The 17,901-nt window shown below is 37.4% G+C and overlaps 2 protein-coding genes across 2 annotated transcripts; one reads left to right on the top strand and one right to left on the bottom strand.

Moving 5' to 3' along the window:
* Window positions 1–45: 45 nt before the first annotated feature.
* On the bottom strand, window positions 46–3,705 carry LOC117623956 (small ribosomal subunit biogenesis GTPase RsgA 1, mitochondrial). The gene is made up of 5 exons (XM_034355027.1): window positions 2,565–3,705; window positions 1,929–2,150; window positions 1,625–1,819; window positions 1,307–1,500; window positions 46–545 (listed from the first exon to the last, which is right to left on the bottom strand). The coding sequence occupies exons 1-5, from the start codon at window positions 3,225–3,227 to the stop codon at window positions 356–358; spliced, it is 1,464 nt and encodes a 487-aa protein (XP_034210918.1). The 5' UTR covers window positions 3,228–3,705; the 3' UTR covers window positions 46–355.
* Window positions 3,706–13,455: 9,750 nt separating this feature from the next.
* Window positions 13,456–16,701, top strand: LOC117633585 (F-box/kelch-repeat protein At1g67480). The gene is made up of 4 exons (XM_034367245.1): window positions 13,456–13,741; window positions 14,698–14,770; window positions 14,880–15,719; window positions 15,832–16,701. Exons 3-4 carry the CDS (start codon window positions 15,190–15,192, stop codon window positions 16,457–16,459), a joined length of 1,158 nt encoding a protein of 385 aa, XP_034223136.1. The 5' UTR covers window positions 13,456–13,741; window positions 14,698–14,770; window positions 14,880–15,189; the 3' UTR covers window positions 16,460–16,701.
* Window positions 16,702–17,901: the final 1,200 nt, after the last annotated feature.

Below are 17,901 nucleotides of genomic sequence, written 5' to 3' on the forward strand. Positions count from 1 at the left end.
GGAAGCCGTTTGCTTTGCTTTTGACAGTTAATAGATGCAAAATAATTTACAAAAGTAACCTGATAACTGTTATATAACTCTTCAAAACATGTGGGGTAGAGTAAAAAGGTTGAAAGCCAAGGAACTAGAATTAAGAAATTACTGAATCAAAGATTTAAGCATGATTAAGTGTGAAGATGTCTGGCATTGGTTTGGCTACAACTAGCAAACTCTGCTTGCATGTTTCACTACAATAGACTCCAGCCATCCGATTACTTTCATGCTGTTATCTGTACAGCCGTGGTCCGTCAGTCTACCTTCTGTAATGAGATCGAGGTTCAAACTCAACTATTTACAGTGTATAGGAAGCAACTTCCTACTGGTTTTCATCCCTCATTGCCTTTAAAAAGGGATCGTTTTCCTCATCTAGTAAGTTGTCGTCATCATCCAGCTCATCTAATTCATCAAGTAGTGATTGGTTCATACTCTTGCGAGATACTCTCCTATGCTTCTTGAGCTCCAACCGTGGTTCTGCTTGCTGAACACCCTTATCTCCCATCTTGTACCTGCAAAGATTATGACACATTTAGGTTCAATAACATAACAAACAAAATATGTAAGGTACTAAAACTATGTACCAGAGATTATGTGAGATACAACTGAACTACATTTGTGTTAGTAATGAGACTAAAACGGAATGTGTAAGTTATGCAAACTATATGATAGAGATACAACTGAACAACATTTTGGGTCCTCATCGAAAGTGAAAACTAAAAGGAATCCAGGGCGAAGTAGCACAATGATGAATGCCATTTGCTGAAATAACACCATTCAGCTGTTGAAACCTGTCCAACAAGCTGTCCATTCAACAAGTATTCATCATTGTGCTCTTTCAGACATAATCATTGAACTACCAAAATGATTATGTCTGAAAGAGCACAAGCTGTCCATTCAACAAGTGGTTATGGCAGAGATTATGTGTGAAATAGCACAATGATGAATACCAGAGCGAAGTTAAGCAGCCAGAAAATGATGATAACAATTATTCTTTCTTTGCTTATCAGTATGAATAATAAATAAAATTTTACAATTTTTTAACATGTAAAGAAAGGATTTCCAAGTGATTTAAGCCATAAAGATGGTGAAACGATAGCCGCCATCACCCAACCACTATGTTTCTGTGCAGCATATCATTTCTCACTTTACACCATAACAACCATGGTATCCGCATTCAAGTAGCAGTTTTCATAAACCGCAGAAATGAACAATTTAGTTCAATAAGCATGCATACAGGGCTAATGACGTGCTATATAGAACTCAAACATACCTTACGTCACCCTCCTTTTTTGTTCCAAAAGTCCTCAACTGAAATTCCTCTCTGATTCTGATCTCATCAAGAAGTTGGAAATAGTATGGATATCTTTCCCAATCAGCTTTAACGATGCACCCTGGTTCACCAAGATGCAGGCAATCATTGAACGAGCATTTTGCAGGCTCACTGTCACTGAGCATCTGGCGGATCTGATCAGGATAAACGAGACAGTACCGATAGAAACCAATAAAAGTTAACATGTGCTATGAATGTGATGCAAAAGGAACTTAAGTACATGAATCAAGTGCAGTTTATAACACAAAGTACACAAACCTCTGGGAATGCTTGTGCCAGAGATTGCTTTGTTACTTTCATTAAACTAGGCTGGTTGAACCCAGGAGTATCAGCAAGATAACCCCCTGCAGACAGTGGAAGCAACGAGACATTCCGAGTAGTATGTTTCCCCCTGCCACTTCTTGTTGAAACCTGTCCAACAAGCTGATCCTCAAACCACTTGCTGCCTAAAATCTGTAATAAGGACATGGAAGAAGAATGGGAAAATGAGTACCATAGTGGTTGCACAAACACAGCATTGGAAAGAAAACGAGAAAAGAAAGAAGAGAGAGATAAAACCTACTGGATCAAACAAATTTTCCCCTTCTGCAGCATCCGAAGCATTGTGGTTGTTCCTCAAAGCATTAATCAGACTAGACTTTCCAACTCCACTTGGACCTACAATCACACTTGTTTGATCTCTCAATATAAAGGCAAGGGAATCAAGTCCATATTTAGATTCAACGCTGCAAAAATTTGGCTTGTAGCCCCACTTGTGTAGCCTAGAATTCCATGCAACCATTGCCTGCGTATTTCATCAAAGACTAGCACGCTTAAGAATCAATACTACCAGAAAGATGGATAAAGATTATATAGCAACTTATAAAAGCAAACCACATTTATCATGCCAAAATCATCCCAATTCGCATTCCAATTCGGTCAAGTGCTAAATTTGGAGATTACACAGAGAAATATGATAGAACCAGAGCTTGCACAAAATGTCATCTATAGCACCAGCACTACATTAGGCACTTTTGTTTTCCTTTTCTTAGAGGCCGCTTACTAAACAGCTTTAACCAAACATTGTGTACTATGAATCTTGCCTCAGAGGCTCAGAGGCTCAGCCAATTAAACACTAGAGATGATTAAATTAGAGCAAATTAAGAAGCCAAACTAATCACCACCATTAACAGAAGTTAGAGAAGAATCGGATTCGAACCTCTTCGTCAACCAGCTCGCACTTGTTCAAAGCGAGTGTGAGTGGAATTCCAGTGGACTCGGCCTCGATCAAGAACCTAGTGAGCGCGAACGGCTCGAGCTTGGGCTGGTCCATGGAGAAGAGCACGAGTAGATGGTCCACATTGGCGACGGGCGGGTCAAGAATCTCGGAGCTCCGCTGGTACACATTCTCGATCATGCCCCGGCGGTCCACCCAATCAATGGACCCCACCAGCACCTTGTCCCCAACTAACACTCTCCTCTTGATCTTCTTCAGCACCGCCTTCACAACACACAGCAACTCCACTTTGCTCTCGTCGAAGCTTCTAGGAGGTTCCACTATGACGCGCATGAAGTTGGCTTGGGCGGCGGCGACGGTGCCGACGCTTTTGGATTCAGAGAGAGGCGGCTTGTCCTGAGGAGAGAGAACCGGGGCGAGGGACGAGTAGTCCTTGACGGTCTGTTTGGCTCTGAGAAGCTTCTTGCTCGGGGGCTGGGATTTCCTGGAGACATTAGGGTTGTGCTGCTGTTTGGCTGCGGCGACGGAGAAGCATCGGAGGGTTGAGATTTGGCGGATGAGCTTGGCGACGGTTGGGAGAGTTGTGGCGGTGGTGGTAGGGATGATGGTGCCGTGGCGGAGGATGGAAATGGAGGCAATCGGCATGGAGGAGGTGGTGTTTGGTTACGGAGATTAATTTGGTTCGGTGAGGGATGGGTTTGGCCTTTGGCGTTGGTAATCTAATTGAAATTTGGTTCAGTTAGAAGAGGGGGAGAGGGGTTATGGAGTTTGGGACTCATTTCTGTTAACAGATGGGAGTGGAAGGAACTGCACAGTCATTTGCCAATCCACAATATTTCCCTCCTTACCCATAAAAAGGAACTCCACCTTCCTTGTCCTTCGCGAATTATCCAGCTCGCAGTATGCTGCTAGCTAACTGACTGCGAAATACAGCTGAAAACGACGTCGTCTTGTGATGCTAATGCGATGGATGGATCAACGTGAACTTCATGGCTTCGCCCGACTCTGGTGCAAACTTGACAACCAGTGATGAAGACCGAAGTCCAATATCAAAAAGGAAAGAAGAGAAATGAGCCCGATAACTGAAGCTTAGGCCCCTTTTCTTGGGCCTTGTAACCTTTAGCCTATTAGATTATAGTTTCAATTTGGTGGTCGAGGATGTGAATTTGTATATGTGGCTTCTTTTTTTCTTTCTTAATACTACCATCTAACACCACCGCCACAATCACCACCCTTTTGTGCATCCTAAAATTTCGATCAAATTTTATTTTAATATTTTAAAGTTAAAGTGGCTCATTTACCATTGATTGTGATTTCGTATTCCACTTTACCTCCCACTGTTATCTGAATTAATAAGCCTATTAGTTTTGATGACGTGGAATGGCTATTTTAGTTTTTTTACTGCAAGTGATGATGTGTTATATGAAAGGCCTACTTTTTTTTTTTTGGGTTAAATTGAATTAAATTTAAAATAATGTAATTACTTGTTTAATTAAAATATATATATAATTAATAAAATAAAAATATTTCTTCTTTATGCTTTAAAAATAAAATAAATTATAAATAAACGCTACCTAGATCCAACTCTCCCCAGCAACACCATCTCAAGCAGCTTCCCCAGCCCCTCTCCACTCCTTTATACTTCTTCCTTCCAATTTCCAAAACATAAAAAACACCATCTCAAGCAGCTTCCCCAGCCCCTCTCCACTCCTTTATACTTCTTCCTTCCAATTTCCGAAACATAAAAAAGAAAATAAAGGATCAATCCCTATCCCCAAAGAATGGCATCATCCTTCCTCCTTTCTCCTCTCTCTGCACCCAACCACCACACCATCATCCATAACCACCCAAACCCACCACCAATCATACCCACCAACAGCCCCCACTAGCCATGCCATCACCACCCTTTTTCTTCAGCAATGTCTGCTCTCTCTTCCACACGTTGACCATTCCGTCTAGCGTCCACCGTTCACATGTACACCAACCCCTCGACGCTAGCGACGACAGAGTTGTCGTAGTGGACGTGGATGGACAAAACGACGTCGGAGTGCTTGATCCATATGGTTTTCTGTCTTTTGTTTTGAATTATTGTTTGAAAAGCTAGTGATTTAGGGTCTGTCCATTTGATTTGGAGTAAAAATGTTTCAATTTAGGTTTAGAATGAGGGAATTTTGGGTTTGAATGTAAGGATTGTATCATGGGCGGCACTATGCACAGGGCAGATTGGGTGTCTGTCCAGCCCTATTTTTTTCAAAGAAACAAATACCTACATGTGTTATAAGCCCAGACCAAAATTTAAAAAATTAAAATTAAAAGCAAACCCTACACACATGCTGCCCATCCAAGTGGTCTCATATCTTTGCTCTCCTTCACTTTTGGCTATGAGACTTCTTTTTTTGGTAAATACCATGAGGTGTCCCCACACCCGAAGGGTGGGATTAATTCCCGTTCGGAGTTCGGCTTGTCCCTGGCTACAAAGTGCTTTCAATGGGTTTCGAACCTCTGCCATTGAGGCACTACGTAGTTCGCCAGCTGAAGGTGGTAGCTTGCCAACCGCACCACACCTTGTGGTTGCTATAAGCCTTCTTGTTTCTCTCTCTTTGCTACCCTACAACATCAACTTGTTTCGCCCTTCTTCTTTTTTGGGTCAAATTCTTCCTCTATTGACTACATCTTCTATTATCTTGGGTGGGCAACTTGGCAACAACATCTTTTCTTCTCCTTTTATTAACCAACATTATTCTCATTCTCTCATTTTCTATATATCTTTAATTCTAATTCTAATTTAAAATTGAGTATTCTAGGGTTTAATTAGGGATGAATTATAATTTTGGGATTTTGTTGAAATTAATTAGGACTTTTGATTAGGGATGAATTAGTCTAGCGCTTTGATTTGGAATTTTGTTAAAATTGAGTATTCTATGGTTTAATTGGGGATGAATTGTAATTTTTGGTTTGGTATTATTGAGATGCTATTATGAAATTTGTTTGATTTTTTGTTGATATGTTTGATTAAAAAAATTTCTACATATTATTCATAGGCTATCTTTTATTATGTCGGATCACAATCGGAATCCCAAGAGAACAAAGAATTTGTTGTCCTTTTTTAAGAAAAAGAATGATGGATCATAATCTAGTACATTGTCTTCTAGCATTTATTTATCTACTCCAATATGTGATAAGCAAAATCTTCCCGAGTCTCCCATTGTTGAGACTTCAGTTGAAAGAGTTGAATCTCAAAGAGTCAATGATGATCATGATTTTAATATCAATTATCTTGAGCGTGATCCAGGATTACGTAATCTAATGTGCAATTATCCGGTGAATGAACAAGATAATGTGCGAAGTGCATATATTCTTTTAGGACCATATCAACCCGAGTCAGAAGATTATCCAAGCCACTTAGAAAGGCGAGACTTTCATCGATTTAATAAAAAGTGGTTTGGCCAATTCACTTGGCTTGAGTATTCAGTTGCTAAGAATAATGTATTTTATTTTTCTTGCTTTCTTTTTGACATGAATCAGTCACACCCAACCTTTATTGTTGATGGGTATAAAAAATGGAAGAGAATTGGTGGGAATCAATGTGCATTTCAGCATCATGTAGGCAAGCTAAATTCACTACATCATCTTGCTATGCAAAAATGGATTAATTTTAAAAAAAGCTCATCTCTTCATATTGAAAAAGATAAGCAATCAAAGCAACAAGTGATGAACAATTGGTTGCGACTTACGACCACACTAGAGGGTATTAAGTATCTAGCAAATCAAGCAATGGCTTTTCGAGGCCACAATGAATCCGTGGACTCATCTAGTAGAGTCCTCGGCAAGAAAATTCTAGAAGTTGAGAAAGTTGTCATAGATAAGCCTTATTTCAATCCATGCCTTCACCCATGTTTACTAATGTTGAGGCCCAAAAAAGTCCTGTAAGCCCAAAGATATTTAAAGCCCAATATAACATATAATGTTAGTCATGCGTTAATCCAAGCTGTATTTTAGAAATTAATTTATTAAATAAATATAGAAATAGTGTGCATGTCATGCCAAGTCAATAGTACATTTTTCCTATGCCAATCACCTACCAAGCTCACATGAACCCAAGTCATGTGGTTTACGGGCTTGCACGAGGGATTGTGGTGTGTAAGGTTACGGAGGTCCACAAGGCCCACGGAAGCTCTTGGATAATAGAGACTTTGGGCTAGCTACTTGGGATCACCAAAGTCCAAGCCCATTGCTTGGAGTTCTCCAATGTGGGTGAACAAATGAGATATTCTTCAAGTACTTTCTTTTACCCATAGGAAATAGTCATTTTTCAATGCATAGCTTTACCTACTGGAAAAAAAAAAAGAAAAAAGTCCCAATGCTCCTTATTACCCGCTGGAAACAAGCCAATTCCAACACATCCTTTTACCCAGTGGAAATAGTCATTTTTCAATGCTTAGCTTTACCTGCTGGAAATAAGAATGTCCTAATGCTCCATTTTATCCGTTGGAAATAGACTAGCTCTAACACTTCCTTTTACCTATTGGAAACCAAAGAGAGCCTTCACCTTCTATAATTTAGGAGGCATTGCCTAGGCAAAACCAACCCCTTTTGGTGGCTACAAGGCTCTTAGCAACTATGAGAACTCACCTCTCTTCAGCTGCTGCAAGCATTCCAGCAGCCATCACAGACATTCTTGAGCCGTCAACCTCCATCCTTTGGCTGCTGCAAGCATTCTAGCGGCCATTCCAGCCATCCTCAGCTATCACAACTATTTTTTCTACTTTCTTAGCCTTGAAATCCTCCATCTTCCCTATAAAGCCTCATCAAGCATAACTCCAAGCTTTTCTTTCCTCCTCATACCCTTCCAAACTATAAACACCATAGCCTTCAAGCCTCAAGCTTTTCCTTACATCCTCCCACCTCTAGAACTCATAAATCTCTCTGGAATCATAGTCACAAACACCATAGCCTTCAAAGTCTTAAGCTTTTCTTAAACACCATAACCTCATTCATTTGACTGCTATAAGCATCCCAACAACCATCACAGCCAAACTATCAAACCACCATAGCCATAGCTTCAAATAATAAATTCTCAACACCCAAACTCAAGTATATCAAACACCACGCCAAGCACAACCATTCTCATTTTCTAAACTTGTGGGTCACTCCAAGCTCTCATGCCAAGCTCATATAATCTCATATCAACACCAGCAAGTCATCTTCAACCATCTAGACCACGACCAAGCAATCGTCAAGCTGTTGAAAATCTACTCAAGCCACCCATCCTTTATCTCTCTCTCTCTCTCTCTCTCTCTCTCTCTCTCTCTTTCTCTCTCTTTTGGGAAGTAAACGCCGACATCGCAAACTCTTCGTCTAGCTGTCGAAAATACCCAAAATCTCAAGCCTTAATCCTTTCTTTATACTCATTTTCTCTTAGCTCCCACGCCACAAGCCTCTCATGCCAAGCCTAGTAGTATCTTAATTCACCAAAGCAAATTCTCATGCCAAGCCTGTGCAACATCAATGCACCATCTCCAACTCTTCGTCTAGCTACTGGAAACATCAGGACAAAATAAGCAACCGTTGGAAGAAGAACAAAGTACTCATCTGAGACTTGCTTCTCCATCGGGATGCTTTGGGCCTAGTTCTCGCTAACTCAGAAAAAGAGGCAAGAAGGCTTGATTCACCACTCTATGGCGGTCCAAGAATCAACAAGCCCGGACGAGCCTTCCGACGGAAAAAGACCCCAACAACTAACATAGAGAAATAATAAAATACACAAGTCTTGCGTTAAAATCTGTGATTTGATACCTTTAAAAATTAGGATTTTTATCAACTAACTAAAGGTAGTCTATCCAAATCCAGTTCTTTATTTCTTCTAAGGTCCCTGATTTCATACTTTTTTCTTTTGGGGCTTTAATGAAGCAGTACTTTTGATTTCATACTTCAAATAAGTAAATATGTCATTAAGGTAAAAATATCAACAATTTGTTATAAAAAATATAATTTTCATTTTCCATAAAGCTAAATACGAAAACATTTATATTATAAATAACTTATAAACAAATTGGAAAGTTTTAAGGTACAATGAAATTTAAGAAAATAAAATAATAGGTAAGTAAAATCAAAATAAATAATAAATAAGAATGCGAGTTTGGTACAGTGAAGCACATCAAAGACGTTGTCCTAAAGCTGTGTAGCCTCCCTACGTGCAGGTACTGATGGTCTACAAGACTCCAAGATATGACCCTTTATACACAAACTCAAGATCTACTATAAGGACATTCATAGACAGATATAGGTATCCAAGTCATAGAACCATTGCCAAAATAATAATATAAAGTAGAGAATATATATAAAAGTAGAAAAGGAGAGAATTAGTTTGTGGTGGTGATTGTGGTGATTGTGGTATGTGATATTCTGATGGTGTATTGTGGTTGTTTCAAATGTGAAGGAGGAATGACCTTTTATAGGCATCCAATAACATGTAACCTTCACCAACCAGAAAAGTTCACCTACTAAAAAATTAAGGCATTCAATATAGAAATAAAACTTGAATATTAAATATTTATAACCCCTACAATAAATAAAATAAAACAACCAAAATAAATTTTTTTTAAAGGGTTAAAATTTTAAAACCTTTTTAAAATTCCAACACAATTGTCCCAAAGCTTTGAACATGATAACTCGTGACTCAAGTTTATATAAGTCAACTACAAATTTGATTTTACTAAACAATCGAGGACGAAAAGTGAATATTTGACCAAAGTTTTTAAATGGATCACATCTAATAAGAATATGTGATTTGTGACTAGCAAAATGAATATTAAGATTGTCATATCTTTCAGCGTGTGTGGTGTGATATTCTTTTTTACTCTGAAGTTTTTCCCATGTGATTTTCTCTGAGAAGATTTTAATAAGGCCACACATAACATGCCCATTATTCCCACTATCTAATAGAATGAAATCTATCTATGCCAAAAAAAAAAAAAAAAAAAAAAGAAAGAAAAGATTATCCCAATGGTGATTATCGTGTACCATATAATATGCTCTCGAGGCATCCGATACTATATCTATTTTATGCAACCTATGAGGTGGAGAGTCAATGGTATTATTTTATCCTGGATAGGAATGACAACACAATCTGATTTCAGACAGTATGAGAGAGAGAGAGAGAGAGAGAGAGAGAGAGAGAGAGAGAGAGAGAGAGAGAGAGAGAGTATGATTTCAAGATAAACATGAAATTCCATGGTTATCATTGAACCATTAAGCAAGACTAATTCAAATCGTCTGCTTAAATAACACCACATTTATGTATATAAGATGCATGCATGCAGGTTTCGTATCTCTTAAGCAGTCTGAAAGGTCAGATTAGCAAAAGTTCGGCTTTAAATTGTGGAACCCGAGTGATGCCTCCCCTCTTTGTCAACAGGCTAGGACTGGCTAAGAGCGATTAGGCGGGCTTTTAGAAATTCTTAGACTTTTTTTCTTTTTCAAAAGTGGAAATATAATCATTTATCATGCCACAAATCTTTGACAAATGATGTGAAATGTATCTAAAATGTTATCGGTTGATTTGATGACACTAGGTGTCGGTTGCTACTTCGAATAACATAACAAAACCTTTCTTTGATTTATTCCCAAACTGGATTTTCAACCCGAGGAGAGAGTAGATGTTTGGTACAGAGACATTTTCGATTACTTGTCTCAATTTAAACATAAGTTGCCACTTTTAAATATAAAGCAAATAATGTGGTTGTCCTCTTAAAAAAAAAAGCTAATTAAGTAAACCCATTGTACTGATTGTTTAGACCCCCCAAAAAACTACAAACTCCTAAAGCCGTTGCAAGCAAGGATAATACCCACTAGGTCAAATATCATCAAAATAATACTATTTTACTATTTTTAACAATTAAACATATCAAAACTTAACAGAACGTGATTAATTAAACATATCAAAACATTGCTATGGCCATTACACAAGTTTTTCTCCAAATATCCATAGCATAGCGTAGCAGCATTTATAGCCACCAAAAATAACGTATTGACATGTTGAGATTCTCCACTAAGCAAAAGCACAAACCGACAAAAGCGTGCCACTCTTTCTTAACGAGCAGCTGTGGCAAGCAAACACCAGCCTTTGAGACGCAATAGCTAGCCTGCATATTGATATTATATTTGTACTAGATTAGATTTTGTAGTTTTGGGCGGCAGGATTGCTATTATGGTAGATAAATGCTATGATATATTGAAGACTTGTGGTATTAGGTGACCCACGCTTCTTTTCTATCTCAATTGATTCTTTGAACTTGGAAGGTTCCCATGACTGGGTTTCTTTGTATCAATTTGTCAATTTGTCATGGCTTTAAGTTATAAACACTCTTTGGTATAGGTAGCTCCATTTACCTGCATAAGGACCACAATTTAATTTCGATTGCACTTATCGAATACATCATAGTTTGGTAATGATGGATCATAAACAAAAAAAAGACATAGAACGTTAGACATATTTGATGTATTATTCAAACGAGTCAAAAATTGAAATTAAAATTTTTCACTGGTAACAGTAAGAAAGCAAAAATACTTCTTCTTTAAGGTTTAACGCGGGATAAACTTATGAAGGTTAGCTTGACCAATATTTTATAAACAAACAATTAGGAAAATATTTAATTGCCCATAAAATGCACACACTTTGTAGATGGGTGGTTGAGGAGAGGATTTTGATTTATTTCCACAAAGTTCGACCTGTGATGTTCAACAAGTTTTGCCGAGTCTGCAAGTCCGGTAGTGAAATAGCTCAAGTGGAATGGCAATGTGAATCCATGATTACATAATAAATTACAGTTTATGCGTGATTTTGTCGACACAAAACAAAACATTATATTATAAAAATAAAATTTGATAATGCGAGACAGTGAGAGAATGTGACGCTAATGCCAAGCAATGGCTCATGATGCATCAATCGATTCCGTACGTCCGCTTCAACGTGGGCCCCCTAATCCAACCAATAGCCTATTCGCCGTCAACTTCGACCCAGACTTCACAGTCTAAAGACTTGACCCACTCAAATATCCCACGACAGCAATAGACAGCGACCTTACGTCAATGCCCAGCAAAATGCCGCAAATCCAAACAGAAATTACGTCAGTGCCCAACAACAGATGGTTTCATACACACAACAAATATGCTGCAGAGGTTGGAACGTTGAGATTATTAATCGTCTGTATCATAAAATGAGGCGGTTTCATACGCAATGCAAATATGCTATAGAGGTTCGAATGCTGAGATTATTAATATGCAAGTTAATGTTATTTTTTATTGAACTAATTCATTGGCACATATGTAATTAAGTAAACGCGAAATTATGAGATAAAATTGAATGAGTTAATATTAGATCTCAATTTGCATTTCATCCCCTATTTTTGAAATTGAATGACAAAGGATGATGGGATTTTAGTTAAGTATTATTAACCTACTAGGTGGCAGATTTTGAGAGTGTGTGATAGATTTATGTTGAAATTGACTGTTTTAATAGAGAAGACCACACATATGTTTGTGTGGCTCTTGAGAGCTGAGAGTTGATGCCCTCAAACACTGAGAATCTGGTCTTGTCCATTTCAAGCTAGATGCTCAAAACCAAGTACCTCTAGTTCTAGTTCTTATCAGATTCATGTGTTTGGAATATGACTAGCATTGCAACAGCTGCCATGTATTTCAGATTCCCTAGAGTTTTCAACCCATCAATTCTGGAGAAACTCATGTCGTTTTTAAAAGAAAAATATCATATATTTTTTGGGGTTTGGATACATATGATTTTTAACTGAAATGATTGTCAAACGGACTCTAATAATATTATTTCACATACGCATGTGCTTGTAATTGAAGGTGAAGGAATGATATCCAAAATTTGATTTCTAAAAGAACAGGACCAGTTTCACCAAACAGAGAACGGTATATTAAGACGGTAACCTTTTAAATTACCAATAGTGCTGTTCTTGACTCACCGGCCAGTGAAAATATCCGTCAACTTGCTTAAATTCAACACGTTGAAGTACATGAACTTGATGAATTATCAACATTTTCCCCACTTTTTATATGACACAGGGTTCACATGTGATGAGATATGACACTTTTTGAATGATATGATATGATATAATGTGGTCATATTATGTGTTGGAAAGATATTATATTTGAATTTGACAAAATTAGCTCAATAATGGATTTGAGTTGATTTAATTTGGAACACTTTTTAATTTTAATTTTAATTTTAGGAAAATTCTGTTATATTATTTATTTATTTATTGGCCAGTGAATCCAAAACCAGTTGATCCTCCTAAACTTTGCACACATCCAAAATGTCATCAATTGGTGAGGTTGAATTTCCCAATGCCCCATCTATCCTCTTGATCTTAACTGTCCAATCTTCCCATTATGTCCCAACTGTACTATCCTCTGCAAAAAAAATTCACCTAAAAGAAAACAAAACAAAAAATATACAGAAAAATTAATTTATGTTAAATCTTACTCGCTTCTTTATTTGTAAGAAAATATTCATTCATTCTGCGAATTATAATTTGATATATATGCAAATTTAATTTATTAAGAATATAAAAGAAAAAATTTATACACACGTATTACACTACTATTAGCATAAATATAAAAACTCTTACTTACCTAATAAAAAGGAAAGTATTACTATTATCCGTTTATAAACTCGTTCATCACTTATCTGACATTCGGAGCAATAGAAGAAGCCCGAGTGCTCCGCAGCCTGAGATCGTGCACACAGAAATCACAGTCCGAGCATATACATATTAGAAATATCCCACTTATCTATTCCCGACAATAAAATTTAAAAAATAATAATAATAATAACACGAGAAATAAAAAACATATTATTTTTCCCTTTATTTCGGGAACACAACCAAGGTCGTCTCTTTCCCTTACCAGTTGTGAGGGAAATCTCATTCTGACGTGGTCGGGGCTTCTTGTCAGTTTTATCCTTCCCTTCCTACTTTTTCCTCCTCCCTTGCATTTCGGGTCCTATAAATCCTCATCTTCCTTTCCCACAACTACCTCACCCTCCCTAATTCCCATTACCCTATTTTTATCCACCTATAAAATTCTCACTCCAAATTCTAACACACCTTTGTGAATAATCTCCTCTTTTTCAGGTAATCTCCATTGTCATCTCTGTTAATCTCAGATTTGGTATGCTTTGCTTTTCTAATTTATAGGCTTTTCTTTCACATGAGATCCTCAACATTTCCTGATCAGGTTCAGCTTCCATTTTCTTTTTTCTTCTGTTTGTCTTGTAATGAACAAGCTCATGAATTTATGCTTTTATTTATGCATGGATTATGCTTGTTTCACTATTAGCAGCTTAGCTTAGCTAACCCAAATGAACATAGATTTGATTCTGATTGGTTCAACATGTTTGGTGATTTGTTTATTCAGATTTCATTCAGAATTTGTTGTTATAAGAGCTGTTTTAGCTGCCATGAGCTGAAATTCTTGCATATGTGCTCACATTTCAAGTTCTCAATTGATGGTTTCTACTTTGACTGGATTAAAATTTTCCATTATGTCACCCCTTGATAATTTAATTGTTATTAGATCTAGTTATCTGAGCTCCATTTTTGTTGTTTCTGGGGAAGGATATTAGATCTGGTGTAGCTACTACCCTTTTTTTCCTATTAAAAAGAGAAAATTTAAGTTAAGAAAAGAAATCAAAGTAGCTAAACAAAGTGGGTGGGTTTCTCCCTTGGCCCTTTCCCAAATAGTTGTGCTGCCGGACCGGTGGTTGATCTTTTCATCACTTGTATGATCGTATCAGCCTGTCATGTTTTTCTCTTTGTTTCTGTGGTGAATGGGTCATTTATAATATATCCTCTCAGAAGTTTAACCCTTTAAAGGTATTTTCTTCTTATTTTTATTCTATAATGGTGTGCACAAATATGTAGGACACTTCCGCCTGAAAGTGATGTTCAAATGGAATTTGAGTATGGTGTGTTTTATTGAATTTCGGTTGCTGCTATCTGGATCAACGCCTTATTTTTTTTTGAAGTGCTAAAATTATGTTATGGTAATCTTTGAATTGAATTTTCGTCTGCATTTATGATTTGTTCAGGTGATTATCAACCGGTCCTGGATACATGGAAGTAACTGGGGGTTAAAACCTGCCAAGTTTATGGCCTTGACTGGTATGATTTCTTCAACCTATCTTACTCCACGACTACAGATGAAACGTTTATTACTTCTTGTTCCTATTCTTGAAAGGAGGCGGCACTAATTTTGCACTGCAATATGCAGATACTTGGGCAATGCGTGGGGGAAGATATAAATTAGGGAGCAACTACTCTGGGAGCAGAACTTTTGTTATGGAATTTGAATACGACTGGACAAAACACAGGAAATTGCCAGCATATACTGCTCATGTGATGCGTTCTGCAACATCCTTTATGCCTTGGTCTTGTAAAATCCCTATAGGTGACGGATATCACGAATTCCTTTAAACAAATGTCTGCTATCATAAAGTATACGCATTTTTGGGTGATACCTAACTTGTCATACCAAGATAACCTGCATCTCTTTTGACATGCATAGTTTCTCAATCTAAAGAATGCCGGGTTTTGTGAGTGAAAATAAGAGATTCAGAGAACCAAACATGTGTTTATCCAATTTGGTCATGCAAGATACACCAATTCGTTCAAAAAGCTATCGTAGTTTGACTCCTCTAGCCGTAGATGATTTTGACAGCCCCATTCTACCGGGACTGCCAGATGACATAGCAAAACATTGCCTTGCTCTTGTTCCTCGTTCCAACTTCCCTGTTATGAGTGGTGTGTGTAAGAAATGGAGGCATTTTATTCAAAGCAAAGAACTTATCACTGTGCGACAACTAGCTGGGGTTCTTGAGGAGTGGCTCTATGTGTTAACAACAGATTCTCAAGGAAATCCAAGCCACTGGGAGGTTTTAGATTGCCTCGGACGCAAGCACCATATTCTTCCTTCAATGCCTGGTCCAATGAGATCTGGGTTTGGGGTGGTAGTTCTCAGTGGAAAGCTTCTTGTCATTGGTGGATATTCTGTGACCAGCGGGACCAGTGTTGCATCAGAAGATGTTTACCAATATGATTCTTGCCTCAACAGGTATTTTTCTCTGTGATTTGCTCATTCAGCTTAAGCTCATAATAATCCAATCTTTTCTTAATCACCTTTCTGCCATTTTTGTTTTTGTTGACATATATGATTGTAATTGTAGGTGGGGAAAATTAGCAAGCCTGAATGTGGCTCGACATGACTTTGCTTGTGCAGAAGTGGGTGGAATGATCTACGCAGTTGGAGGATTTGGTATAGATGGGAGCAGTCTCTCTAGTGCCGAGGTGTACAATCCTGACACTGATACTTGGACCCTGATTGAGAGTCTTCGCCGCCCACGATATGGTTGCTTTGCCTGTGGATTTGAAGGAAAGCTGTATGTTATGGGCGGAAGGTCAAGCTTCACTATTGGAAATTCAAAGTTTGTTGATATCTATGACCCAGAGAAGCACACTTGGTGTGAGATGAAGAATGGTTGTGTCATGGTCACTGCTCACGCTGTGCTGGAAAAGAAGCTTTTCTGTTTGGAGTGGAAGAACCAGCGGAAGCTTTCAATTTACAATCCAGAGGACAATTCATGGGAGATGGTACAGATCCCATTGACTGGAAGCACAAGTATAAAGTTCCGGTTTGGGATACTAGGTGAGAAACTTCTGCTATTTTCACTTGAGGAGGAACCTGGTTACCGTACTTTGTTGTATGATCCAACTGCAACCCCAGGATCAGAGTGGCAGACTTCTGAGGTAAAGCCGTCTGGTCCATGCTTCTGCTGTGTTACGATCAAGGTGTGAAATGTGTGCCCGAAAGTTAGAGAACCTTTGTAAGAGACTAGAAAAAAAAGTTGGTGAACTTCTTGCATTGATTGGATTTGGATTTTAAATAATTACTGATAATTGTGCTTGTTCTGTTTGCCTGGATTAGGACTAGCAATAACAATTAGTGTTCGTTCAGAACTTCTTGCATTGCCTAAAAGTCAGTCAAGTCTGGTTTGGGACTGCTCTCTTTTATCAATTAACTTCCTTGCATTTGTTTATGTTCGTCTGGGATTTATCTTCTTTGCACGTATACAGTGCCTGCCTGCTTCCAGTTTGCTAAAATATGTGGTTGCATAAAAATTCTTATTCATCATAAATCAATAAGTTATTTTATTTTTTTTCGATTAAAGGCCAAAGGTAATGACTTTATTCATCAATAGAATGTAAAGAATGAAAATCATCCTGAAGGTAAGAGTGAAGCCAGCTAGATAAAGCAAATTTGGCTAATTGGTGAGACAAAATTACATGTACGAGGTTGGTGTTGTAAGGATACGAATACGTAACGACAGAGTAACTCTTTCAATTCCTCTATCAACTCTTCTTCCATGCTCGTGTCAAACTCAGTTCAGTTTATGAATGCATTACGAATTATTAGCAGGCGTGATTCCATTTGAATTTGTCCTAAAATTGTTTGGAATCTTTGCGACATCAAAACTCGATGCTTCAAACCATTGATATAACTTGTAAGTTGGCTCTTTGGCCTACGTTAAAAATTGTCCCCTGTTTACCAACTAACTTTTAATTTACTAATCTTCTTCCCAACAGTGAAAGCTTACAAGTTACTGTTCAAAGTCTCTCCCCATTTTATTTTCTTTATTTTAAATAAAATAAAATAAAAAAACTCCGAGAAGCCATTTGAAATATTTGTAATAAGAGAAATTTTTAGTAATACCCATGAACTTTCAATTTTCGTTTTGGTTCTCTCTTAATCTTTTAATATGTATCAATTTGACCTGTATTTTTCAAATTATGAGTTATTTTCTGATAATAGGGTCTAATCTAATAAAAAAGGGCTTGACTTGCAGATTAGAGATCTCATATTCAAATTCTCATGGCATCATAGTTGTGTGTGTGAGAAATCTCTATCCCTTGTAGTTTAAACTATAACTTGTACTTTAAAAAAAAAAAGATAAGAAAATTAACTAAAAATTTGATGATTAAGAATAAATTAACACTTTGACAATTAAAAAAAAAAAGAATTAATTAAAGGATTAGGGCCAAATTGAAAATAAAAAAGACAAATCAGAAGATGGTGATAAGCTCATGTAGCATTGCTAAATTTCTGCTAGTAATAATTGTCCTAACTCACTTAAACTGGTGCCTCAAAATTATTTTAACAGAAACAAAAACCATCAAAATTATGAATTTATTATTTTCACATTCACGCGAAAAAATAAATGTTCTTTCTTGTAATGGGA

Source organism: Prunus dulcis, chromosome 1 (genome assembly GCF_902201215.1).
Source record: "Prunus dulcis chromosome 1, ALMONDv2, whole genome shotgun sequence".
Lineage (NCBI taxonomy): Eukaryota > Viridiplantae > Streptophyta > Magnoliopsida > Rosales > Rosaceae > Prunus > Prunus dulcis.